The sequence below is a fragment of the Oncorhynchus clarkii genome, chromosome 12 (genome assembly GCF_045791955.1).
Source record: "Oncorhynchus clarkii lewisi isolate Uvic-CL-2024 chromosome 12, UVic_Ocla_1.0, whole genome shotgun sequence".
NCBI classification, from domain to species: domain Eukaryota; kingdom Metazoa; phylum Chordata; class Actinopteri; order Salmoniformes; family Salmonidae; genus Oncorhynchus; species Oncorhynchus clarkii.
The window spans coordinates 89,236,448-89,264,192 of NC_092158.1; the positions used below are offsets into that span (position 1 = coordinate 89,236,448).

Below are 27,745 nucleotides of genomic sequence, written 5' to 3' on the forward strand. Positions count from 1 at the left end.
AGGTAATGTAGTGTTGTCACTGATCCCTCCAGAACTGTCATTACGCACACCTGGCCCCTATTCCCACTGATTGTATTTGTATATATGTGCCCTTTGGTTTCCATTGGGCGGTAGATTATTGTATCTATGTCTGTTGGTGTGTGTGAGTGCCTGTGCTGTGTGTTTGGTCTTTCGTGCCCTTGTGGATTGCGCAGATGATTACGGGTCTCGTCCCGTGTGTTCATCATTGTGGGGGCGTGTCATTTATTCGAGGTGCTCCTCGCTCTTTTGTTAGGGTTTCAACCCTGGGTTTTGTTACGTGTTTGTTTGGTCTTCGTCCCCGTGCCTTTACACGGCACGCCATAATTTAGGCTTAATTTTAGAAAACTATTACGCATTCCTGCTCCTGTCTCTCGATCCTTCATGCCGACGTGACAAGTGTCCACAACTAAAGATTCATTACGGAATCTGAAAAGACACGTATCCCAAAAGCATGATGGGATACTTCCTACGTGCTAAAAGAAAGGAATGAGGTGTGTAGATAACTGTGTCATTGTTGCAAAGTTTTTATTTACAAAAAATCTGATCTCTTAAAAGTTTAATTTATTTTTGTTTATTATTTATACAATAGGTCGTAATTGATTGTGGCTCAATAGGCCTGGCATATTTTCATTTTCAAGAAGCTTTCCGTTTTGATTGGGTTATTTAGCCTAAAATCCTTCAGGCCTACCTACTGTATGGAAAACATAAATAAACTATCTCTGCCCAGCCTGGGGTGTTTAGCATCCCCTTTGGCCCTGCCAGTGTGGAGAGGATAGTCTCCGCTGCTGGCCGGATCTCCAGAAACCATTGCATGAGCATGAAGCCACAGACTGGCCAAACTCATGTTTCTAAAAATGAATTTAAAGGCACTGTAGACTGAGCCTAATAAGGAATTCTTCTTTTAATTTGTATTTAATTCTAAATAAGTCACAACTTATAGACTATAATGATTTAATACAACTAAATGTAATTTAAATGCTGAGAGCTTTATGGCCCTACCAGCCTATTGTGTCCCACTCGCAAATGCTTCACAATGTATTTCGTTGTAGGTTATAGCCTTGAAATAGTAAACTACTTTAGACAAGAGCCCTATGGCCAATGGCACCCTATTCACTATACAGTGCACTGCTTTAGACCAGAGCCCTGTGTACACTATATAGGAAATGGGTTGGCATTTGGGACGCAAACAGAGATCCTCATGCAGGAAATGCAGAAATCTGCACCCGACACAACAAAAGTAGCTAAGGTGCAGTTAGATAAGTGATTTGCTCTCTCTGACGAAGGTGTGACTGAACGCTTGGCGAATAAATGACTGTCCTTTATGGATTTAAGTGTGCTGAGGTGTCTTCCTTCAGTAGAGATCTTATTGCAGCTTTTGTATGCAGATCTGAGAGAGAGGGTGAGAGAGAGAGAGAGAGAGAGAGAGATGGAGAGAGAGAGACAGAGAGAGAGAGAGAGAGGGTGAGAGAGAGAGAGAGAGAGAGAGAGAGAGAGAGAGAGAGAGAGAGAGAGAGAGAGAGAGAGAGAGAGAGAGAGAGAGAGAGAGAGAGAGAGAGAGAGAGAGAGAGAGAGAGAGAGAGAGAGAGAGACAGAGACAGAGACAGAGACAGAGACAGCAGAGAGTGATGGAGAGAGACAGAGACAGAGAGAGCAAAGAGTGATGGAGAGAGTAATGCACAGTAATGCTATCAGGGTACAAATTGTATTTCATAAAGCCTGCATGTGCTGGGTTTGAACTTTTGGGACTATTCCATTGGTTACGTTGTGCCAAGGAGGCAATCCCGATCAAGTGCAGCTGGGAGAAAACAACCACTTTGAAGTCATGTGTGTAGCAGCACTGTACCTCTATAGCTCAGTGTTATTTAACCCTGGTCCTGGGGACACAGAGGGGGCACGTTTTACACACCCGATTCCACTAACTCATCATCAAACCTTTGACTAGTGGAATCAGGTGTGATAATGCCAGGGCATGCTGGAGTAATGGACGGTAGAGATACAGACCATCCTAGTCTCAGGGTTCTGGAGTAATGGACGGTAGAGATACAGACCATCCTAGTCTCAGGGTTCTGGAGTAATGGACGGTAGAGATACAGACCATCCTAGTCTCAGGGTTCTGGAGTAATGGACGGTAGAGATACAGACCATCCTAGTCTCAGGGTTCTGGAGTAATGGACGGTAGAGATACAGACCATCCTAGTCTCAGGGTTCTGGAGTAATGGACGGTAGAGATACAGACCATCCTAGTCTCAGGGTTCTGGAGTAATGGACGGTAGAGATACAGACCATCCTAGTCTCAGGGTTCTGGAGTAATGGACGGTAGAGATACAGACCATCCTAGTCTCAGGGTTCTGGAGTAATGGACGGTAGAGATACAGGACCGTCTTAGTCTCAGGGCATGCTGGAGTAATGGACGGTAGAGATACAGACCATCCTAGTCTCAGGGCATGCTGGAGTAATGGACGGTAGAGATACAGGACCGTCTTAGTCTCAGGGCATGCTGGAGTAATGGACGGTAGAGATACAGGACCGTCTTAGTCTCAGGGCATGCTGGAGTAATGGACGGTAGAGATACAGACCATCCTAGTCTCAGGGTTCTGGAGTAATGGACGGTAGAGATACAGACCATCCTAGTCTCATGGTTCTGGAGTAATGGACGGTAGAGATACAGACCATCCTAGTCTCAGAGTTCTGGAGTAATGGACGGTAGAGATACAGACCATCCTAGTATCAGGGTTCTGGAGTAATGGACGGTAGAGATTCAGGACCGTCCTAGTCTCAGGGTTCTGGAGTAATGGACGGTAGAGATTCAGGACCGTCCTAGTCTCAGGGTGCTGGAGTAATGGACAGTAGAGATACAGACCATCCTAGTCTCAGGGTTCTGGAGTAATGGACGGTAGAGATACAGACCATCCTAGTCTCAGGGTTCTGGAGTAATGGACAGTAGAGATACAGACCATCCTAGTCTCAGGGTTCTGGAGTAATGGACGGTAGAGATACAGACCATCCTAGTCTCAGGGTTCTGGAGTAATGGACGGTAGAGATTCAGGACTGTCCTAGTCTCAGGGTTCTGGAGTAATGGACGGTGGAGAGACAGGACCATCCTAGTCTCAGGGTTCTGGAGTAATGGACGGTAGAGATACAGGACCATCCTAGTCTCAGGGTTCTGGAGTAATGGTGTCGTGGAAATTTCCTCTATTTACCAAATCATGAGAGCAAATCACACACCAGTCAGAGTTAGTTATCACAAAGTCCATCTTTAATTATATGAGCTCTATCACAACCCTGTGACTCTCAGATCAATTCAGTGTCTATGAATGAATTCTCTGAGAGTCCCTTCCACATTTCAACTGAGATCCTTTATAGCAAAGACACACACAGGATAAGACAGCAGGCATAATTCATTGTTCAGCTTTGTCTCCTAAAACATGTTCTTTTCTCCAACTCAGAACCATAAACAAATCCTCCATATCAACAGGTATATATCAAGTCCATCCTATCTTGACAAGATCACAGAGACACACTGACTGGCACACAGACATTGTGGAGCCAAGAGATACACGCTTGACCTCTCCCCTCTCTCCGGCCCAAACAACTTAGTCTTGACATAGAACAGATACTGCAAACCCTGCCACAGTATTATACAAAAATAACATTCTGATGAGAAGTAATTTACAAACATATGATGAATATAAAACATCTTACCTATGTTACCAACCGGTATCAATCATGGTTATGATGCTCCAGAGACAGGGTGCACAGTGGTACATCTCTCTCTCTCTCTCTCTCCCCCTCTCCCTCTCACACACACACACTTACAGGATGTGCTTCCGTCATAACACCTCTCCCACTCCCTGCCTCTGGCTCTCCGGTGGGGGGTGATAACAGTATGCTTGTTCTGTCCATCTGGCCACCTGCATCTGTTTAAAGATGTCTTATATTCATTCTGTGTAGTGGACCGTAATATAATGCTTTTATTGCAGCAGGTGGTGATACTCCACAAGTGGTTCATTGAAAATATTAAACCAAAAATGTAGGCATTTACATCAGAAGTAAAGTGGACCTGGTAACAATGATTTAAATGTGTTGAATCACAAATTTCTCTGCTCTGCTACTCTCACTCTCTCTGTTTTCCTGGCCAGACTCTAGAACATCGGCAGTTAGTTAGTGACCAGACTCTAGAACATTGGCAGTTAGTTATTGACCAGACTCTAGAACATTGGCAGTTAGTTAGTGACCAGACTCTAGAACATTGGCAGTTAGTTAGTGACCAGACTCTAGAACATTGGCAGTTAGTTAGTGACCAGACTCCAGAACATGTGCAGTTAGTGACCAGACTCTAGAACATTGGCAGTTAGTTAGTGACCAGACTCCAGAAATCAAATCAAATCAAATTTTATTTGTCACATACACATGGTTAGCAGATGTTAATGCGAGTGTAGCGAAATGCTTGTGCTTCTAGTTCCGACAATGCAGTAATAACAAGTCATCTAACTAACAATTCCAAAACTACTGTCTTGTACACAGTGTAAGGGGATAAAGAATATGTACATAAGGATATATGAATGAGTGATGGTACAGAGCAGCATAGGCAAGATACAGTAGATGGTATCGAGTACAGTATGTACAAATGAGATGAGTATGTAAACAAAGTGGCATAGTTTAAAGTGGCTAGTGATACATGTATTACATAAGGATACAGTCGATGATATAGAGTACAGTATATACGTATGCATATGAGATGAATAATGTAGGGTAAGTAACATTATATAAGGTAGCATTGTTTAAAGTGGCTAGTGATATATTTACATCATTTCCCATCAATTCCCATTATTAAAGTGGCTGGAGTTGAGTCAGTGTCAGTGTGTTGGCAGCAGCCACTCAGTGTTAGTGGTGGCTGTTTAACAGTCTGATGGCCTTGAGATAGAAGCTGTTTTTCAGTCTCTCGGTCCCAGCTTTGATGCACCTGTACTGACCTCGCCTTCTGGATGATAGCGGGGTGAACAGGCAGTGGCTCGGGTGGTTGATGTCCTTGATGATCTTTATGGCCTTCCTGTGACATCGGGTGGTGTAGGTGTCCTGGAGGGCAGGTAGTTTGCCCCCGGTGATGCGTTGTGCAGACCTCACTACCCTCTGGAGAGCCTTACGGTTGAGGGCGGTGCAGTTGCCATACCAGGCGGTGATACAGCCCGCCAGGATGCTCTCGATTGTGCATCTGTAGAAGTTTGTGAGTGCTTTTGGTGACAAGCCGAATTTCTTCAGCCTCCTGAGGTTGAAGAGGCGCTGCTGCGCCTTCTTCACGATGCTGTCTGTGTGAGTGGACCAATTCAGTTTGTCTGTGATGTGTATGCCGAGGAACTTAAAACTTGCTACCCTCTCCACTACTGTTCCATCGATGTGGATAGGGGGGTGTTCCCTCTGCTGTTTCCTGAAGTCCACAATCATCTCCTTAGTTTTGTTGACGTTGAGTGTGAGGTTATTTTCCTGACACCACACTCCGAGGGCCCTCACCTCCTCCCTGTAGGCCGTCTCGTCGTTGTTGGTAATCAAGCCTACCACTGTTGTGTCGTCCGCAAACTTGATGATTGAGTTGGAGGCGTGCGTGGCCACGCAGTCGTGGGTGAACAGGGAGTACAGGAGAGGGCTCAGAACGCACCCTTGTGGGGCCCCAGTGTTGAGGATCAGCGGGAAGGAGATGTTGTTGCCTACCCTCACCACCTGGGGGCGGCCCGTCAGGAAGTCCAGTACCCAGTTGCACAGGGCGGGGTCGAGACCCAGGGTCTCGAGCTTGATGATGAGCTTGGAGGGTACTATGGTGTTGAATGCCGAGCTGTAGTCGATGAACAGCATTCTCACATAGGTATTCCTCTTGTCCAGATGGGTTAGGGCAGTGTGCAGTGTGGTTGAGATTGCATCGTCTGTGGACCTATTTGGGCGGTAAGCAAATTGGTCTAGGGTGTCAGGTAGGGTGGAGGTGATATGGTCCTTGACTAGTCTCTCAAAGCACTTCATGATGACGGATGTGAGTGCTACGGGGCGGTAGTCGTTTAGCTCAGTTACCTTAGCTTTCTTGGGAACAGGAACAATGGTGGCCCTCTTGAAGCATGTGGGAACAGCAGACTGGTATAGGGATTGATTGAATATGTCCGTAAACACACCGGCCAGCTGGTCTGCGCATGCTCTGAGGGCGCGGCTGGGGATGCCGTCTGGGCCTGCAGCCTTGCGAGGGTTAACACGTTTAAATGTCTTACTCACCTCGGCTGCAGTGAAGGAGAGACCGCATGTTTTCGTTGCAGGCCGTGTCAGTGGCACTGTATTGTCCTCAAAGCGGGCAAAAAAGTTATTTAGTCTGCCTGGGAGCAAGACATCCTGGTCCGTGACTGGGCTGGATTTCTTCCTGTAGTCCGTGATTGACTGTAGACCCTGCCACATGCCTCTTGTGTCTAAGCTGTTGAATTGAGATTCTACTTTGTCTCTGTACTGGCGCTTAGCTTGTTTGATAGCCTTGCGGAGGGAATAGCTGCACTGTTTGTATTCGGTCATGTTACCAGACACCTTGCCCTGATTAAAAGCAGTGGTTCGCGCTTTCAGTTTCACACGAATGCTGCCATCAATCCAGAACATGTGCAGTTAGTGACCAGACTCTAGAACATTGGCAGTTAGTTAGTGACCAGACTCTAGAACATAGGCAGTTAGTTAGTGACCAGACTCCATGTTACGCACACCTCTATGAAGAGGGAACGCAACACCCTGCTACAACTAAACTCTCCGTGAAGTGAAAGAGGTATGGACTGCAGGCGTGAGTAAGGATGACAACAGGCAAAATGTGGTACCGTTTACAAGGACTTTATTCCTTTACACGGTATTATGGGGAAAAGGGGCTGGACGGAACCAAAGCAAAGAAAGTAAATCTCAAAGCCCCCCCTCTCCTATCTTACCTGCCTAACCACTACTTACCTAATTTAGCACCACCTGGTGCACTAACCAAAATACAAGGGGTGGTCCGCCCAGGTCTTACCTATTGTGCCTAGACAATGAATATAAACTATGGGTATTTGTATGCCCGCAGGCCTCTTGCCTAAGCACTCCCTAGGTGCCTTCCCCTTCCCCCCTGGGAACAAATGAAACAGGAGAAAAAATAATTTCTCAAACAAACTAAGAAACAAAGGACATCAAATAAGCTCTATCTGAGCAACAAACTCACAGAACATACCAACTGCTACCAACAACTAACATAGTAAATTATCCACAGCCATCAGCCTCCTCTCTCAGCAATGACCTCCCTCACATTCAATCTCTCTGCAATGACTTCCCAGCAATGAACTCCCAGCAAAATCAACCTCTCTCCTGAACAGAACTCTGGCTTTTATATAGCTTCAGAAGGAATAGGTAATTGGAGATTAGCCATGGAGTCGACCAATCAGCTGCTTGAGGGATTTCAGGAATACATTTCCTGAAATAAACACATGCAAATACACAAACTACAACACATAAACTGGGGAACGTAACACTCCAGAACATTGGCAGTTAGTTAGTGACCAGACTCCAGAACATTGGCAGTTAGTTAGTGACCAGACTCCAGAACATTGGCAGTTAGTTAGTGACCAGACTCCAGAACATGTGCAGTTAGTTAGTGACCAGACTCTAGAACATTGGCAGTTAGTTAGTGACCAGACTCTAGAAAATGTGCAGTTAGTTAGTGACCAGACTCCAGAACATTGGCAGTTAGTTAGTGACCAGACTCCAGAACATTGGCAGTTAGTTAGTGACCAGACTCCAGAACATTGGCAGTTAGTTAGTGACCAGACTCTAGAACATGTGCAGTTAGTTAGTGACCAGACTCCAGAACATTGGCAGTTAGTTAGTGACCAGACTCCAGAACATTGGCAGTTAGTTAGTGACCAGACTCTAGAACATGTGCAGTTAGTTAGTGACCAGACTCCAGAACATTGGCAGTTAGTTAGTGACCAGACTCCAGAACATGTGCAGTTAGTGACCAGACTAGAACATTGGCAGCTAGTGAATGACTGATGGATATGAAGGTCAGTGTGCATACAGGGTGGGATGGGGGTTGGTGCACCATGACAGAGATCCTGGTCTGCTCTGTCTGTAACGGGATTCTTCCTGGGAAGGAGAGGCGGACCAAAATGCAGCGTGGTTATAATTCATGGTTCCTTAATAAAGAAACTATACATGAATAAACTACAAAAAAACAAGAAACGTGAAAACCCAAAACAGTCCCGTGTGGTACAAATACTGACACAGGAGACAATCACCCACAAAACGCAACAGCAAACAGGCTACCTAAATATGGTTCCCAATCAGAGACAATGACTAACACCTGCCTCTGATTGAGGCATATCAGGCCAAACACAGAAACAGACAAACTAGACACACAACATAGAATGCCCACTCAGATAACACCCTGACCAAACAAAACATAGAAACATACAAAGCAAACTATGGTCAGGGTGTGACACTGTCCAATACAGTGATTGATGACTTACATCCTCAGGGACACAGAACCTCCCTAAAAACCTGTCCCAGTGTGTCTAACCTATGGCCTCTAACATAATGACCTCACTGGTACCAGATGTGATGGACAAGTATCATTATTAATGGGGGACATGAGTACAGGTCTACTGGGAGGTAGTAACATTGTAATGTCTAGGCAAACGTGTCCTGTTACAACACAGCCTAAAGGAACGTTGAGAATGCATGGTGCCAGACAGGTTTCTGTCTGTGTCTCGTCCCTTGGGGCTGTGGTTTTGGGGATTTGGGTTGATTTAACCCGTTGACACGTACGAACACACGAGTGTGATCATTCAACAGTGGTCTCTGCAGTGTTCGCTCAAACCGGGGTGATTAGAACACTTATTTAATTTTTACAACTTGATTGGAGTCCACCTACATGATGATTAGGAAAGTCACACACCTGTCTATATGAGGTCCCACAGTTGACAGTGTATGTCAGAGCAAAAACCAAGCCATGGGGTTGAAGGAATTATCCGTAGAGCTCCGATACAGGATTGTGTCGAGACACAGATCTGGGGAAGGGTACCAAAAATGTGCATTTCTAAATAAAAAAAGGTTTTCGCTTTGGGGTATTTTTGGGGTGTTTTGGGGGTGTTTTGAGGGTGTTTTCAGGGTATTTTTATGGGGTATTGTGATGTCATTATGGGGTATTGTGTGTAGATTGGTGAGGGAAAAATGTATTTAATCTATTTTAGAATAAGGCTGTCATATAACAAAATGTGGGAAAAAATGTGGGCCTTCCTCTGACACCGCCTGGTATAGAGGTCCTGGATGGCAGGGAGCTGGGTCCCAGTGATGTACTGGAGTCATTATCCATGTCTGAGCAGCCTGTCTATTCTGGGGTACAGGTCCTCTGACACCGCCTGGTATAGAGGTCCTGGATGGCAGGGAGCTGGGTCCCAGTGATGTACTGGAGTCATTATCCATGTCTGAGCAGCCTGTCTATTCTGGGGTACAGGTCCTCTGACACCGCCTGGTATAGAGGTCCTGGATGGCAGGGAGCTGGGTCCCAGTGATGTACTGGAGTCATTATCCATGTCTGAGCAGCCTGTCTATTCTGGGGTACAGGTCCTCTGACACCGCCTAGTATAGAGGTCCTGGATGGCAGGGAGCTGGGCCCCAGTGATGTACTGGAGTCATTATCCATGTCTGAGCAGCCTGTCTATTCTGGGGTACAGGTCCTCTGACACCGCCTGGTATAGAGGTCCTGGATGGCAGGGAGCTGGGTCCCAGTGATGTACTGGAGTCATTATCCATGTCTGAGCAGCCTGTCTATTCTGGGGTACAGGTCCTCTGACACCGCCTGGTATAGAGGTCCTGGATGGCAGGGAGCTGGGCCCCAGTGATGTACTGGAGTCATTATCCATGTCAGAGCAGCCTGTCCATTCTGGGATACAGGTCCTCTGACACCGCCTGGTATAGAGGTCCTGGATGACAGGGAGCTGGGCCCCAGTGATGTACTGGAGTCATTATCCATGTCAGAGCAGCCTGTCCATTCTGGGATACAGGTCCTCTGACACCGCCTGGTATAGAGGTCCTGGATGGCAGGGAGCTGGGCCCCAGTGATGTACTGGAGTCATTATCCATGTCAGAGCAGTCTGTCCATTCTGGGGTACAGGTCCTCTGACACCGCCTGGTATCAGAGTGTCCTGTACTTGAGAGAGAGAGACGTTTCCTCTACAGAGAAAGAGGATAAATTTAACCAATGTGTCACCACGACACAATGACACATGTTGCTCAGTGTGAAGTCTAGCGACAGGGGGGAGGAGACAGATGAGCGGAAGGAAGGAAAGAAGGAGGAGATATTGGAGAAGAGAGAGAAGGAAAGGCGAGATCTATAATCACCCTTCAGAGACCTCTCTTCTTCCTATAGAGAGCTGCAGTGTAATAGGCGAGATCTATAATCACCCTTCAGAGACCTCTCTTCTTCCTATAGAGAGCTGCAGTGTAATAGGCTGCATATGGCAGACAGGCAGTATTGTGGGATACATCTCAGTTCAATAGCACTCTTCTTTGTGCCTTTGATTCAGCCGTTTTTATTGGTTTGATTGAGTTACAGATGAAGATGAAACAAAGTGCCCCTCCCCTCAAATATTTCCCGCGACTATTTTGTAAAAGCAATTTTGTTTGATACTTGATTTGGACCAAGATTTAGTTCCAATGTGAACATGAAGAAATTAAAAAAGTTCTCTGTTTTTAATCTTTATTTCTTCTGTTGTAGCTCTGCTGTTGGAGTGGGTTTCTATGGTAACAGTCAGACCAATGACGGGGTGTACCAGCTGACCTACTCCCTCCACAATGCCAACCACACTCTGGGTGGCCTCAACAGCTTGGTAAGATACCAGGACACAGCTCAGTAGAGTCCTGTACACTGGTACAGTTGGCTAAAGGGCAGAATTGTAACTTGAGGTCAGTGTGCGTAGCTCCCATTTCCATGCCAGTCTCCCATTAAAATGTTGTTTTTCAATATTCAATACAGCTAGTAGCTATTTGTCTTGTATAACCCCAGTCCTTCTAGCTACAATGTAGTGGTCTGTTGTTATGGACTCTGTAAATATGACTGTAGTGGTATGTTGTTACGGACTCTGTAAATATCACTGTAGTGGTATGTTGTTATGGACTCTGTAAATATGACTGTAGTGGTATGTTGTTATGGACTCTGTAAATATCACTGTAGTGGTATGTTGTTATGGACTCTGTAAATATGACTGTAGTGGTCTGTTGTTATGGACTCTGTAAATATGACTGTAGTGGTATGTTGTTATGGACTCTGTAAATATGACTGTAGTGGTCTGTTGTTATGGACTCTGTAAATATGACTGTAGTGGTATGTTGGTATGTTCTCTGTAAATATCACTGTAGTGGTATGTTGTTATGGACTCTGTAAATAACACTGTAGTGGTATGTTGTTACGGACTCTGTAAATATCACTGTAGTGGTATGTTGTTATGGACTCTGTAAATATGACTGTAGTGGTATGTTGTTATGGACTCTGTAAATATGACTGTAGTGGTATGTTGTTATGGACTCTGTAAATATCACTGTAGTGGTCTGTTGTTATGGACTCTGTAAATATGACTGTAGTGGTATGTTGTTATGTTCTCTGTAAATATCACTGTAGTGGTCTGTTGTTATGGACTCTGTAAATATGACTGTAGTGGTCTGTTGTTATGGACTCTGTAAATATCACTGTAGTGGTATGTTGTTATGGACTCTGTAAATATCACTGCAGTGGTATGCTGTTATGGACTCAGTAAATATCACTGTAGTGGTATGTTGTTATGGACTCTGTAAATATGACTGTAGTGGTGTGTTGTTACGGACTCTGTAAATATGACTGTAGTGGTCTGTTGTTATGGACTCTGTAAATATTACTGTAGTGGTATGTTGTTATGGACTGTAAATATCACTGTAGTGGTATGTTGTTATGGACTCTGTAAATATCACTGTAGTGGTATGTTGTTATGGACTCTGTAAATATCACTGTAGTGGTCTGTTGTTACGGACACTGTAAATATCACTGTAGTGGTATGTTGTTACGGACTCTGTAAATATCACTGTAGTGGTCTGTTGTTACGGACTCTGTAAATATCACTGTAGTGGTATGTTGTTATGGACTCTGTAAATATCACTGTAGTGGTATGTTGTTATGGACTCTGTAAATATCACTGTAGTGGTATGTTGTTACGGACTCTGTAAATATCACTGTAGTGGTCTGTTGTTATCCAGTTCGGTAAATAACAACTACAAGCTTATTTTACACGCAACAAAGGTTTCCTTTGTTAATGGATGGTTCATCATCTGTCCCAGTAAAATCACACGCCCTGGGGGGGGCTCTATCCCCTTATGATCCCCCAGTCCTGGTAGGGGGTGACTGGTGGTGGAGCCTGGTCCCTTCTGGTGGTGACCTGCTTCCAGCCCGTGGAGTGTGGCGGGGGGTGATGGAATTGAAGTGGGGGTTTAGAGGGGGTGGATGGAATTGAAGTGGGGGTTTAGAGGGGGTGGATGGAATGGAAGTTATCTCTCCATCTGTCTGTACTAATGGTGGTTCAGCTCCTTTCAGTGTTTCTGGACACATTACTCTCATAACTCCCTATAAACATCCAGGTTATACACATGCACACACACACATACACACACCACTCACACATACACACACACACACATACACACACCACTCACACATGCACACACATACACACACCACTCACACACACATACCACGCGCACACACACACCATTCACACCAAGCACACACACACTCCAGATGCTCCAGATACTCAACTAGTCTAAAGAAGGCCAGTTTTATTGCTTCTTTAATCAGGGCAACAGTTTTCAGCTGTGCTAACATGATTGCAAAAGGGTTTTCTAATGATCAATTAGCCTTTTAAAATGATAATCTTGGATTAGCTAACACAACGTGCCAGTGGAACACAGGAGTGATGAAATCAGCAAATGTACAACTACACTAGCAATTTACAACAATGTCTACACTGTATCTCTGATCAATTTGATGTTATTTTAATGGACAAAAAAAAAATGCTTTTCTTTCAAAAACAAGGACATTTGTAAGTGACCCCAAACTTTTGAACGGCAGGGTACCTCCAGGTTGTTTTGTGTACCGGGAGTTTCCCATTGTGGTCCAGTGTGATTCCTGGGGCCTGCCATCTATGCTGGGATTGATTGTAGTGAACAGTCCTCCAGGGAAACAAACAGAGACTTCCTTATTTAAACCAGAACAGGAAGTAGTAACAAACATGTTTTATAAATATAATTTGTGGCAGTTGTAAATGCACTGAGGTAGAGTGTTGGAATCTCCCCAAAGGTCCTAAGATGTCTCCTCAAATGCTTCCCTATTCCAACCAGTTTATCTGGTTTGATGACGCTGGGGCGTGTTGTCTGGTAAAATCCCCCCTCTTAAATGAACAGTGGTTCTACCAGCTCTCTGTCTTGTGTCCCAAATGGCACTCTATTCCCTATGTAGTGCACTACTTTTGACCAGCCTGGTCACTATTTAGGGAATGGAGTGCAACTTGAGACACAACCTGTGTTTGTCACTGTGTGACAGTGCTGGCAGCCTCTTCTCTCTGTGGTGAGAGACTGAGCTGAGAGCAGCCCAGGTGCCACACAGCCAGGGGCCGCACAGCCAGGGTCCGCACAGCCAGGGGCCACACAGCCAGGGGCCACACAGCCAGGGGGCACAGAGTGAAACGGGGCACAGGGCCACTGATGGTTTGGCGGCAGGCCTCGGCCCCATGTAAATAACCACTCTACTCTGGAAACCTGCTAGACTAGTCATTACCTGGGTAGTGTTCAGAAGGTGGAAACGTTTCGAAACGAGAAGGTATTACCTGTCTCTCTAAGAAGACAGATATTCATGTTGTGTTACAAAACATTTTGGGATGTCATGCCCCTTACTGAACAGGGCCCAAGACTATCAGTTCTAGTCTGTTAGATGCAGGGACGAACAGATTCATACGTTACATTAATAGCTAGCCACACCTCCACCACTATGTGGTTATTTTTTGGGGGAATTCTTAATTTCTCTCATAAGTTCTCTGAAGGCCATTTGTTACCAGGGTGTGCTGCTTATAAATCAATGAGGAAGTAGGACAAATAAATATTTTTTTTGAGGTTGCATGACGTCAATGAAAAAGAACAATACGGTGTGACTGTTATGGAATTTGATGAATTCTGGATTTAATTTACAACAGAGAAAGACCCCAGTTAGCTGGAGACTCTATACACTATACAATATATATATATATCTTACTTACAGTATGTCCCTGAATACAGTGTCTCTCTGAATGTATAGTTTACTTTATACATGTACGGTATGATCCAGAGATATGCTTCCACCTCTCCTTCCAGACCAGGTAGACCTATAGGCTGTGAGACTTCCACTTCTCCTTCCAGGCCAGGTAGACCTATAGACCTATAGGCTGTGAGGCTTCCACCTCTCCTTCCAGACCAGGTAGACCTATAGACCTATAGGCTGTGAGACTTCCACCTCTCCTTCCAGGCCAGGTAGACCTATAGGCTGTGAGGCTTCCACCTCTCCTTCCAGACCAGGTAGACCTATAGGCTGTGAAGCTTCCACCTCTCCTTCCAGACCAGGTAGACATATAGACCTATAGGCTGTGAGGCTTCCACCTCTCCTTCCAGGCCAGGCAGACCTATAGGCTGTGAGGCTTCCACCTCTCCTTCCAGACCAGGTAGACCTATAGACCTATAGGCTGTGAGGCTTCCACCTCTCCTTCCAGGCCAGGTAGACCTATAGGCTGTGAGGCTTCCACCTCTCCTTCCAGACCAGGTAGACCTATAGGCTGTGAGGCTTCCACCTCTCCTTCCAGGCCAGGTAGACCTATAGACCTATAGGCTGTGAGACTTCCACCTCTCCTTCCAGGCCAGGTAGACCTATAGGCTGTGAGGCTTCCACCTCTCCTTCCAGACCAGGTAGACCTATAGGCTGTGAGGCTTCCACCTCTCCTTCCAGGCCAGGCAGACCTATAGGCTGTGAGGCTTCCACCTCTCCTTCCAGACCAGGTAGACCTATAGACCTATAGGCTGTGAGGCTTCCACCTCTCCTTCCAGGCCAGGCAGACCTATAGGCTGTGAGGCTTCCACCTCTCCTTCCAGACCAGGTAGACCTATAGACCTATAGGCTGTGAGGCTTCCACCTCTCCTTCCAGACCATGTAGACCTATAGGCTGTGAGGCTTCCTCCTCTCCTTCCAGACCAGGTAGACCTATAGACCTATAGGCTGTGAGACTTCCACCTCTCCTTCCAGGCCAGGTAGACCTATAGACCTATAGGCTGTGAGGCTTCCACTTCTCCTTCCAGACCAGGTAGACCTATAGGCTGTGAGACTTCCACCTCTCCTTCCAGACCAGGTAGACCTATAGACCTATAGGCTGTGAGGCTTCCACCTCTCCTTCCAGACCAGGTAGACCTATAGGCTGTGAGGCTTCCTCCTCTCCTTCCAGACCAGGTAGACCTATAGGCTGTGAGGCTTCCTCCTCTCCTTCCAGACCAGGTAGACCTATAGACCTATAGGCTGTGAGGCTTCCACCTCTCCTTCCAGACCAGGTAGACCTATAGGCTGTGAGGCTTCCTCCTCTCCTTCCAGACCAGGTAGACCTATAGACCTATAGGCTGTGAGACTTCCACCTCTCCTTCCAGACCAGGTAGACCTAAAGGCTAGGATTGGCTTCCACCTCTCCTTCCTGTTGGTCGGGCTGGGGTGAAAGATGAACGTTGTGGTGTGTGGTGGGGGTAGGGCATCAGAGCAGTTTCCTGGCAATCAGAGACCTTCCCAAGAGACCTGGGGAGGAGAGGAGGATGTGTTACATAGTGTCCTTACTGTCTTACCACATAGCTGCGCTCTCTGGCTCCATACTGTCAGGTTACTGTGTTCCAAGTGGTACTCTATTCCCTATGAATTTCACTACTGTTGACCTATACAGCAGGAACAATAATACTATTTACTGTATATACAGTACCAGTCAAAAGTTTAGACACACCTACTCAAGGGTTTTTCTTTATATTTTACTATTTTCTACATTGCGCTTGATGGTTTTTTGCGACTGCACTTGAAGAAACTTTCTGTCTCAAAGTAATGATGGACTGTCGTTTCTCTTTGCTTATTTGAGCTGTTCTGGCCATAATATGGACTTGGTATTTTACCAAATAGGGCTATCTTCTGTATACCACCCCTACCTTGTCACAACACAACTAATTGCCTCAAACGCATTATTAAGAAGGAAAGAAATTCCACAAATTTACTTTTAACAAAGCACACCTGTTAATTGAAATGCATTCCAGGTGACTACCTCATGAAGCTGGTTGAGAGAATGCCAAGAGTGTGCAAAGCTGTCATCAAGGCAAAGGGTGGCTACTTTGAAGAATCTAAAATGGATTTTGATTTGTTTAACTTTTTCTTGGTTACTACATGATTCCATATGTGTTATTTCATCCTTTTGATGTCTTCACTATTATTCTACAACGTAGAAAAAATAATAAAAATACAGAAAAACTCTTGAATGAGTAGGTGTGTTCAAACATTTGATTGGTTCTGTATGGTATGGTATTTTGTGTGTGTGTGTGCGTCAGTGTGTGTGTTATGCAGTTCAGGAAACTTTGTCGTTACAACACTAGCTTACTACTGGGACTCACTCAGGAAACTGAGGGGGCCTGAGGAGAATGTCAACAACACCAAGGTGGAGATTGAAGCATGGTGATGCAATTTACTGACACATAACTGGATTGGTTTTGATACTGTCAACATAGCCTAGTCTAAGATACTAGCTGAACTAGGACTGGTTTTGATACTGTCAACATAGTCTAGTCTAAGATACTAGTTGAACTAGCTGAACTAGGACTGGTTTTGATACTGTCAACATAGCCTAGTCTAAGATATTAGCTGAACTAGGATTGGTTTTGATACTGTCAACATAGCCTAGTCTAAGATACTAGCTGAACTAGGATTGGTTTTGATACTGTCAACATAGCCTACTCTAAGATACTAGCTGAACTAGGACTGGTTTTGATACTGTCAACATAGCCTAGTCTAAGATACTAGCTGAACTAGGACTGGTTTTGATACTGTCAACATAGCCTAGTCTAAGATACTAGCTGAACTAGGACTGGTTTTGATACTGTCATCATAGCCAAGTCTAAGATACTAGTTGAACTTTCTTTTAAATATATAAAAACCCTTGAATGAGTAGGTGTGTCCAAACTTTTGACTGGTATTAGATATACTACAACAACAATATTTGGAGTGGCAGATGTAAGGCATTGGCTCTAATAATGTTCTTAGGTAGGCATTTCTTAGGCCCCTGGGCTATATGGTGTGTCATTTAACAGTTGGGTGGAGCATGGAAATGGAGAGTTCTGCTAGAGGCCAGTACTAGACATAGTAGAGTTCTGCTAGAGGCCAGTACTAGACATAGTAGAGTTCTGCTAGCGGCCAGTACTAGACATAGGAGAGTTCTGCTAGAGGCCAGTACTAGACATGGTAGAGTTCTGCTAGCGGCCAGTACTAGACATAGGAGAGTTCTGCTAGAGGTCAGTACTAGACATAGTAGAGTTCTGCTAGAGGCCAGTACTAGACATAGGAGAGTTCTGCTAGAGGTCAGTACTAGACATGGTAGAGTTCTGCTAGCGGCCAGTACTAGACATAGGAGAGTTCTGCTAGAGGTCAGTACTAGACATAGTAGAGTTCTGCTAGAGGCCAGTACTAGACATGGGAGAGTTCTGCTAGAGGCCAGTACTAGACATGGTAGAGTTCTGCTAGCGGCCAGTACTAGACATAGGAGAGTTCTGCTAGAGGTCAGTACTAGACATAGTAGAGTTCTGCTAGAGGCCAGTACTAGACATGGGAGAGTTCTGCTAGAGGCCAGTACTAGACATAGTAGAGTTCTGCTAGAGGCCAGTACTAGACATGGTAGAGTTCTGCTAGAGACCAGTACTAGACATGGTAGAGTTCTACTAGAGGTCAGTACTAGACATAGAAGTGTTAATTTTGCAGCTGTTGCGGGTGGTTTGTCCAGAAACTGTCTGGTTGGAAACTGTCCTGCTGAGGTCCTCCTGGCTCAGGTCCTGCTGAGGTCCTCCTGGCTCAGGTCCTGCTTAGGTCCTCCTGGCTCAGGTCCTGCTGAGGGCCTCCTGGCTCAGGTCCTGCTGAGGTCCTCCTGGCTCAGGTCCTGCTGAGGTCCTCCTGGCTCAGGTCCTGCTGAGGTCCTCCTGGCTCAGGTCCTGCTGAGGTCCTCCTGGCTCAGGTCCTGCTGAGGTCCTCCTGGCTCAGGTCCTGCTGAGGTCCTCCTGGCTCGGGTCCTGCTGAGGTCCTCCTGGCTCAGGTCCTGCTGGATAGGGAGGCCCTGCAACATCTTCAGTTGAATCAAAGCTGACAGTTATTTGACAGTCATTTATAATCTACGGAATGTATCAATGGCAGATACACTCTAGTCATGACATTGTGATATCATCAACCCGCGACCATCTGTATCCCACCACACCCCCCACATCTGACAGTCACACACACATGTGCATGTGTACATCGTTACACATATGCTCTCTCCCTCTCCTCTCTCCCTCCACCCCCTCCACACCCACTCTACTTACTTTAGGATATAAAGCAGATCACGTTCTTCTTTTGTCTGACTCAGTGGCCTTGTGGTTAGAGGTCTGCCCTCAGAATGTGAAGGGTTATGAGTTCAATCCCCAGCTGAGTCACACCGAAGACTGTAAAGATTTGTCCTAATGCGTCACTGCTTGGCGCTCAGCATTAAGGAGCTAGGGGGTAGACTCGCATCCTGTCCAAGTGGTGTACTGGTGCATTAAGGAGCTAGATTGGGGGTAGACTCGCATCCTGTCCAAGTGGTGTACTGGTGCATTAAGGAGCTAGATTGGGGGTAGACTGGCATCCTGTCCAAGTGGCGTACTGGTGCATTAAGGAGCTAGATTGGGGGTAGACTAGCATCCTATCCAAGTGGTGTACTGGTGCATTAAGGAGCTAGATTGGGGGTAGACTAGCATCCTGTCCAAGTGGTGTACTGGTGCATTAAGGAGCTAGATTGGGGGTAGACTAGCATCCTGTCCAAGTGGTGTACTGGTGCATTAAGGAGCTAGATTGGGGGTAGACTAGCATCCTGTCCAAGTGGTGTACTGGTGCATTAAGGAGCTAGATTGGGGGTAGACTAGCATCCTGTCCAAGTGGTGTACTGGTACATTAAATCAAATCAAATTGTATTTGTCACATACACATGGTTAGCAGATGTTAATATGAGTGTAGCGAAATGCTTGTGTTTCTAGTTCCGACAATGCAGTAATAACCAACAAGTAATCTAACTAACAATTCCAAAACTACTGTCTTATACACAGTGTAAGGGTAAGAATATGTACACAGTGTAAGAATATGTACATAAGGATATATGAATGAGTGATGGTACAGAGCAGCATAGGCAAGATACAGTAGATGGTATCGAGTACAGTACATACATATGAGATGAGTATGTAAACAAAGTGGCATAGTTTAAAGTGGCTAGTGATACATGTATTACATAAGGATGCAGTCGATGATATAGAGTACAGTATATACGTATGCATATGAGATGAATAATGTAGGGTAAGTAACATTATATAAGGTAGCATAGTTTAAAGTGGCTAGTGATATATTTACATCATTTCCCATCAATTCCCATTATTAAAGTGGCTGGAGTTGAGTCAGTGTCAATGTCAGTGTGTTGGCAGCAGCCACTCAATGTTAGTGGTGGCTGTTTAACAGTCTGATGGCCTTGAGATAGAAGCTGTTTTTCCCAGCTTTGATGCACCTGTACTGACCTCGCCTTCTGGATGATAGCGGGGTGAACAGGCAGTGGCTCGGGTGGTTGATGTCCTTGATGATCTTTATGGCCTTCCTGTAACATCGGGTGGTGTAGGTGTCCTGGAGGGCAGGTAGTTTGCCCCCGGTGATGCGTTGTGCAGACCTCACTACCCTCTGGAGAGCCTTACGGTTGAGGGCGGAGCAGTTGCCGTACCAGGCGGTGATACAGCCCGCCAGGATGCTCTCGATTGTGCATCTGTAGAAGTTTGTGAGTGCTTTTGGTGACAAGCCGAATTTCTGCGCCTTCTTCGCGATGCTTCACGATGCTGTCTGTGTGAGTGGACCAATTCAGTTTGTCTGTGATGTGTATGCCGAGGAACTTAAAACTGGCTACCCTCTCCACTACTGTTCCATCGATGTGGATAGGGGGGTGTTCCCTCTGCTGTTTCCTGAAGTCCACAATCATCTCCTTAGTTTTGTTGACGTTGAGTGTGAGGTTATTTTCCTGACACCACACTCCGAGGGCCCCCATTAAGGAGCTAGATTCGGGGTAGACTAGCATCCTGTCCAAGTGGTGTACTGGTACATTAAGCTTCCTCACACTATGGAAACAGGAGATGGGCTGCTTTCTTACTACACATTATAAAACGTACTATAGTTCGCCAGAACAGCTGGTCTATCACGTGTTTGTAAAGAGCATAACGATGAAAGTGGGAGCAGGTGAGTCCAGCTGTGTATTGACAGGGGTTGCATTTTATATTGAAAGTCAACAGTGTTTTTTTTTTTTGCTGCTATAGAGTAGTGGTTCCCAAACTGCGGGGCGCGTGGATAAGTGGATGGATAAGTGGATGGATAAGTGGAAGGATAAGTGGATGGATAAGTGGATGGATAAGTGGATGGATAAGTGGATGGATAAGTGGATGGATAAGTGGATGGATAAGTGGAAGGATAAGTGGATGGATAAGTGGATGGATAAGTGGATGGATAAGTGGAAGGATAAGTGGATGGATAAGTGGAAGGATAAGTGGATGGATAAGTGGATGGATAAGTGGATGGATAAGTGGAAGGATAAGTGGATGGATAAGTGGAAGGATAAGTGGATGGATAAGTGGATGGATAAGTGGATGGATAGTGGATGGATAAGTGGATGGATAAGTGGAAGGATAAGTGGATGGATAAGTGGATGATAAGTGGATGGATAAGTGGAAGGATAAGTGGAAGGATAAGTGGAAGGATACGTAAGGGGGTCTCTTGAAGTTGTAATAGTAGAATGCACAAGGTGCACTTTGGAAATTGGGTAGCACATCATCAGTTCCTCTTGTCATGTCAGTCATTACAGACCTTAGAGAGATACTTATAACCTGTCAGAAATGTCCACCAACTAGCCCATGTCAGCTAATGGTTTTTAGCCCTTAGATTTTGTTGTAATGTTTGAGTCACTCAAATATCACATGAACACACATTAGACATGGCAAAATGTATAGAATTGCAAGAAAATTATCTCTAAAACTGCAACATGTTCTTTCTGCCAACAAGAATATTATGAACAGTGTTTGTTCCCATAGAAATAGACGTGTGTCGGGGGGGGGGCTGTTCACAGAAAATACATGAATCTGATGACAACAGATGTACAACGTTATTTGGCTGGCAGCCGCACAACTAAATGATGGCCATCATGGTGTAGGTGGGCGGGCGGACGGACGGACGGACGGACAGACATCTTGTTATTACTACTCTCTCCCTTCACCATGGCAACGTTAGCATGTTATAGGTTACATGCCAAATGGCACCCTATTCCCTATATACTTTTGACCAGAGCCCATAGATCCCTAGATAACACCTAGCAGTACTCTGATAAGATGTGGTTTCCTCTGAGGAGCTGAAGTGTCAGAGCAGAGCTAGCAGACGTGGTCAAATACCACATGTAAAAACAGGAAGCTGATGATGGAAAAACAAGTGGGTATTTTAAAGTTTTGTGGTTTGAAGATTCTGTGTCTTATGAGGGTTGCAAAGATATGATGTTCTTTCCAATTTAAAAGTTTTCTTCAACTGAATTTAAAAGGGTTAGGGTTACTTATGTATTTCTCAGTTTACTAAACTAAAGGTAAATAATCGCCTCCTTATAACGCACATTGATGAAGAACATTTTAAAACCAGAAATCACTCTGTAAGATGATAATGAGGCTTATGTAACCTTTTGCTCTTAAGTCTAAATCTGTGTCTATAAAGGGCAAAATTGTGGTGTAGATATTTGGGAGGAAGAACAGGCGACGGGGGGTCCTCCCCCTGAATTGTTTTGGGAACATTTTTAAAATGCATTTCCTGCTTTTCTAAACCGTTTGACATGTCTTACTGTATATGCCTCTCTTGAGGGGTATTTTGGGAAGTACTGTATATGGAGGGGTCATTTGAAAACAGTATCAATGGATGGATAAGTGGAAGGATAAGTGGAAGGATAAGTGGAAGGATAAGTGGATGGATAAGTGGATGGATAAGTGGATGGATAAGTGGAAGGATAAGTGGATGGATAAGTGGATGGATAAGTGGAAGGATAAGTGGATGGATAAGTGGATGGATAAGTGGAAGGATAAGTGAATGGATAAGTGGATGGATAAGTGGATGGATAAGTGAATGGATAAGTGGAAGGATAAGTGGATGGATAAGTGGATGGATAAGTGGAAGGATAAGTGGATGGATAAGTGGATGGATAAGTGGATGGATAAGTGGAAGGATTTATGACGTTGTTTATGACGTGTTTATGACGTGTTTAGGACGTGTTTATGACGTTGTTAATGACGTGTTTATGACGTTGTTTATGACGTTGTTTATGACATTGTTTATGACGTTGTTTATGACGTTGTTTATGACGTTGTTTATGACGTGTTTATGACGTTGTTTATGACGTTGTTTATGACGTTGTTTATGACGTTGTTTATGACGTGTTTATGACGTTGTTTATGACGTTGTTTATGACGTTGTTTATGACGTGTTTATGACGTTGTTTATGACGTTGTTTATGACATTGTTTATGACGTTGTTTATGACGTTGTTTATGACGTGTTTATGACATTGTTTATGACGTTGTTTATGACGTTGTTTATGACGTTGTTTATGACGTTGTTTATGACGTGTTTATGACGTTGTTTATGACGTTGTTTATGACATTGTTTATGACGTTGTTTATGACATTGTTTATGACGTTGTTTATGACGTGTTGATATGATATCTGGGGACCCCATTTTAAATCAATTATTTTGGAGGAAGAATTGACCTGTTCTGAATATTGAGGAGGGACATGTCCCCCCATCCCCCTTGGCAAATCGCCTATGGTACAGGGACACGCCAGGGCTCTTAGGCTACCCACGGCAGAACCATGTTCCCCTTCAAGCAAACTGTCCAACAGGTCTTTCTTGTGAAATACATTTTTATCTCTGTAGCTAGGTTTCCATCCAGTTGGTGACCAGATTTTCATGCAAATACAGTATAAAACAGAAAGAACATTATCCAATCAGTGGTGGTGTTTCCACCAAACAGACTTGTTGGGGATATAAATTAGTATGTGATGACATAGTGCACACACACAATGGACCTTTTCACCTGAGTTTTCATGTACCGAATAAACATCTAAAGTGTAATGTGTTTCCATTTTCAACAGTCGTCACAGAAACTGGTGCGTTACGGACATTTGCCTACTCTGGTCTTGGCTCAAGCCAACAGCTCACAGGTACAGTGCAGGTAGGCTGTAGGCTGTGCAGATAGGCTGTGCAGGTAGGCTGTGCAGGTAGGCTGTAGGCTGTGCAGGTAGGCTGTGCAGGTAGGCTGTGCAGGTAGGCTATGCAGGTAGGCTGTGCAGGTAGGCTGTAGGCTGTGCAGGTAGGCTGTGCAGGTAGGCTGTAGGCTGTGCAGGTAGGCTGTGCAGGTAGGCTGTGCAGGTAGGCTGTAGGCTGTGCAGGTAGGCTGTGCAGGTAGGCTGTGCAGGTAGGCTGTGCGGGTAGGCTGTGCAGGTAGGCTGTGCAGGTAGGCTGTGCAGGTAGGCTAGTCCACATGATGAGATTAGAATGGATAATTATTTTCATTTGTCAAACTGCAGTCAAGCATCGATCATCGTGTCACCAGAATCAGACCCTGGATATTTATTGGAAAGGAGCATCAAGATCACTGTGCACTTTCACCACCCTGTAAAGTTCATCATAATTTCATTTCATCTGTAGACTAATAAACTGCATGGTTTCCCCAGTCGTCGTGGGCGGGACCACACACCATATCATTGCGTGACTCCCCAGTTTACTTCGATGTGATTGGTAGTATTTGTGCATAAAGGCGTGGCCATTTCTCACATAATTAATTTTAATGACAAGAAGTTCCCACCATGTTAAACGAACAAATTATTTGTCTGCATTTATACAATTAAACCAAAACCTCCTGTTTCCATCAACGCTCTCGGGATGTTTTATATACGCTATTACTTTATTCTCATAAAAACTTTGGATGGAAACATGGTTAATGAGAATACATATATACATAAATAAAGGTTAAATAATAAATAAAAAACTATAAAGTTGAATAAAGTAAATGAATACTGAGTCACAGATAAACTAAGCAGTACTGCTTGTCCTGTGGGTCTGCAGGGAGAGAATATTAGGATAAACTTCTGATCTCAGAAAGGACATTTAAAAGATACACAACCTTCAGACCACAACGTTAAAATAAAAACACCTCTTTCCATCATCGTCATCATGTTGTCTTCTGTGGTGTTTTAACACCTCTTTCCATCATCGTCATCAGCATCATGTTGTCGTCTGTGGTGTTTTAACACCTCTGCTAACTCTGCCCTGCCTCTTCCGGCCTCCAGAAACTCAGATTAATAGATATGATCAACTGTATCATCAGAGTGAAAACAACAGAAATTTCTCATATAAGATTCACATGCTTGACAGACTTCTCAGAGTAGAATGGCTTGGCTCATACATCTCGTCATTCAACTGGCTGTTCTAATCAGAACTGTCCTTACAGACCAGGACATCAAAGATGAAGGAGACAACTGTACCTTTTACATTCCTAATGATGAAGGAGAAGACTACTGTTTGATGTTAAGATCCTCAGCTGGAGAGAGCCTGCTACTGTGGAACACTTCAAACCCACTTGAGAATTCCACCCTGGCTGCTGAGTTTAGGGATCGACTGGTACTGGAGAAATCCCTTCTCTATATCAACAGTCTCACTCAGTCAGACTCTGGACGGTACAGGATGGAGTGTTGGACAGATGGCAGGGTGTCACACCGGGACAGCAAGGACCTCCTAGTCTGCAGTGGATCAAATGAAGAAATTATTCTGCAGGTTAATTTAGGACACAGGGTAGAGTTGCAGTGTGAGGGCACAAGGGAAGATGCCAACATGACAGTCAGATGGTTCAGGGAGGATGAAAACGGAGACAACAGAGTGCAGCTAGCTGAGAACAGCTCCTCTCTCCACATCGCCAACATCACCATAAAGGACCTGGAGTCGTATTACTGGTGCATGGGACTGGGGGGGCAGCTTTGTGTTTACAGCCTGGTCTTTAATCTGGGACATAAGTTACAGTATGTTGTTCTTTCAGTAGGAGAGGAGGCTGTACTGCCCTGCTTTAACCATGATGACCCCACTGGGACAGAGACGAGGTGGGAGAGTATCCGCTTTGGATACATCAGCTGGGTCCCCAGTCATCTCACTAGCGGAGGGAAGCAGATGTACCTGACAGACGGAAGAACATCAGGGAACTTCTCCCTGGTCATCCCATCACTGATGCTCAACCACTCAGGGTGGTATGGGTGCTCTGAGAAGTTACAAGGAACGTACAGATACACAAAACGCTATGCTCTCCTGGTGTGCCCCAAGGCTGAGCCTCTCACAGAGTTTTTCTCAGAGGGAGAAGAGGTTGTTCTCGGCTGTAACTCTAATCTCACTGAGTCTAACAGGGTGGTGTGGTACAGACGGACTGCTCAGGTGGACGATGTCATTCTGGACACAAGATTACAACTAGCAAACTTGCCCCAAGACTTGGTTGGCCGAATGAATGCATCTCACCCTACCTCCTTTCTGGTCCTCTCTAACCTCTCACTGGCGGACAGTGGGGAGTACTGGTGTGCTGTCTTCTATGAAGGGATGTGCGTCTCAGTAACTAAGACCCTCTTGCTGGTGTGGGACCCGTTTGGCATCAACTCCACGTTCTACAGAGTGTACTCTTCACTGATGGGCTGTGCTCTTCTGGGGATGGTCTGTGCTGTGATCACTGTAAACCTGAAGACAAGAAGAAGAAGAGACCAGACTTCCCTGAAGACCCAGAGGACTGCAGCCCAGACACAGGGACAGCAGAGCAGCAGAGTGGAAGAGGAGAGAGAAGCAGAGTGAGGAAGAAAGAGGAGAGGGAAGAGAGAGGAGAGGGAGTAGAGAGGAGAGGGAGTAGAGAGGAGAGAGAGGAGAGGGAAGAGGGAGTAGAGAGAGGAGAGAGAGGAGAGGGAAGAGGGAGTAGAGAGTGGAGGGAAGAGAGAGGAGAGGGAGTAAAGAGGAGAGGGAGTAGAGAGGAGAGGGAGTAGAGAGTAGAGAGGAGAGGGAAGAGAGAGGAGAGGGAGTAGAGAGGAGAGGGAAGAGAGAGGAGAGGGAGTAGAGAGGAGAAGGAGTGGAGAGGAGAGGGAGTAGAGAGGAGAGGGAGTAGAGAGGAGAGGGAGTAGAGAGGAGAGGGAGTAGAGAGGAGAAGGAGTGGAGAGGAGAGGGAGTAGAGAGGAGAGGGAGTAGAGAGGAGAGGGAGTAGAGAGGAGAGGGAGTAGAGAGTGGAGGGAAGAGAGAGGAGAGGGAGTAGAGAGGAGAGGGAGTAGAGAGGAGAGGAGAGGGAAGAGAGAGGAGAGGGAGTGGAGAGGAGAGGGAAGAGAGAGGAGAGGGAGTAGAGAGGAGAGGGAGTAGAGAGGAGAGGGAAGAGAGAGGAGAGGGAGTAGAGAGGAGAGGAGAGGAGAGGGAAGAGAGAGGAGAGGGAGTAGAGAGGAGAGGAGAGGAGAGGGAAGAGAGAGGAGAGGGAGTAGAGAGGAGAGGAGAGGGAAGAGAGAGGAGAGGGAAGAGAGAGGAGAGGGAGAGAGGAGAGGGAGTAGAGAGGAGAGGGAAGAGAGAGGAGAGGGAAGAGAGAGGAGAGGGAAGAGAGAGGAGAGGGAGAGAGGAGAGGGAGTAGAGAGGAGAGGGAAGAGAGAGGACTGCAGCCCAGGCACAGGGACAGCGGAGTGGATAAGGATACTAGCAAGAGGTTTATGTTTTTTCTCATCTTATTCATCTGTTACCAGGCACCTACAACAAAGATAGCTCAGATGTGCGAGTCCCTTTTTGAAAGTTTAAATGATTTTAAAGAAATCCTGCAGTCAATTATTTTACATATAAATTCCAATAAACTGGGAAATGTTTAAATATTGATTTCCAATTCAGTTCAATTATAAAGATGAAGTGTTCTACAGTTCCAACTCCATAACTTGGAGTTGTTAAGATTAGATTTGAGGCCGCCCGAGTGGCGCAGCGGTTGAACCATTCATCAACTGGAGTCTGTGCGACAAACCTGGACCTTTTTGTGAGTAGTTGACACAAGAACAAGAACTCTGTCAAGTCCTTTAACGGGGAAACACGTTGGAACCCTGCCGGTGAAAGCGTCTCTAGAAGTGGCCATCTGTAGATGTTGGAACCCTGCCGGTGAAAGCGTCTCTAGAAGTGGCCATCTGTAGATGTTGGAACCCTGCCGGTGAAATCGTCTCTAGAAGTGGCCATCTGTAGATGTTGGAACCCTGCCGGTGAAAGCGTCTCTAGAAGTGGCCATCTGTAGATGTTGGAACCCTGCCGGTGAAAGCGTCTCTAGAAG

General features: G+C 45.5%; 1 protein-coding gene across 1 annotated transcript in view; it reads left to right on the forward strand.

Annotated features, from left to right (window-relative positions):
• LOC139422348 (protein tweety homolog 2-like) overlaps positions 1-27,745 on the forward strand; it is a 73,794-nt gene that overhangs the window by 15,473 nt on the left and 30,576 nt on the right. The window contains exon 3 of the mRNA XM_071173550.1: positions 10,775-10,886. Within this exon, the coding sequence (XP_071029651.1) occupies positions 10,775-10,886 (112 nt within the window). The remainder of the gene's footprint in view (positions 1-10,774; positions 10,887-27,745) is intronic.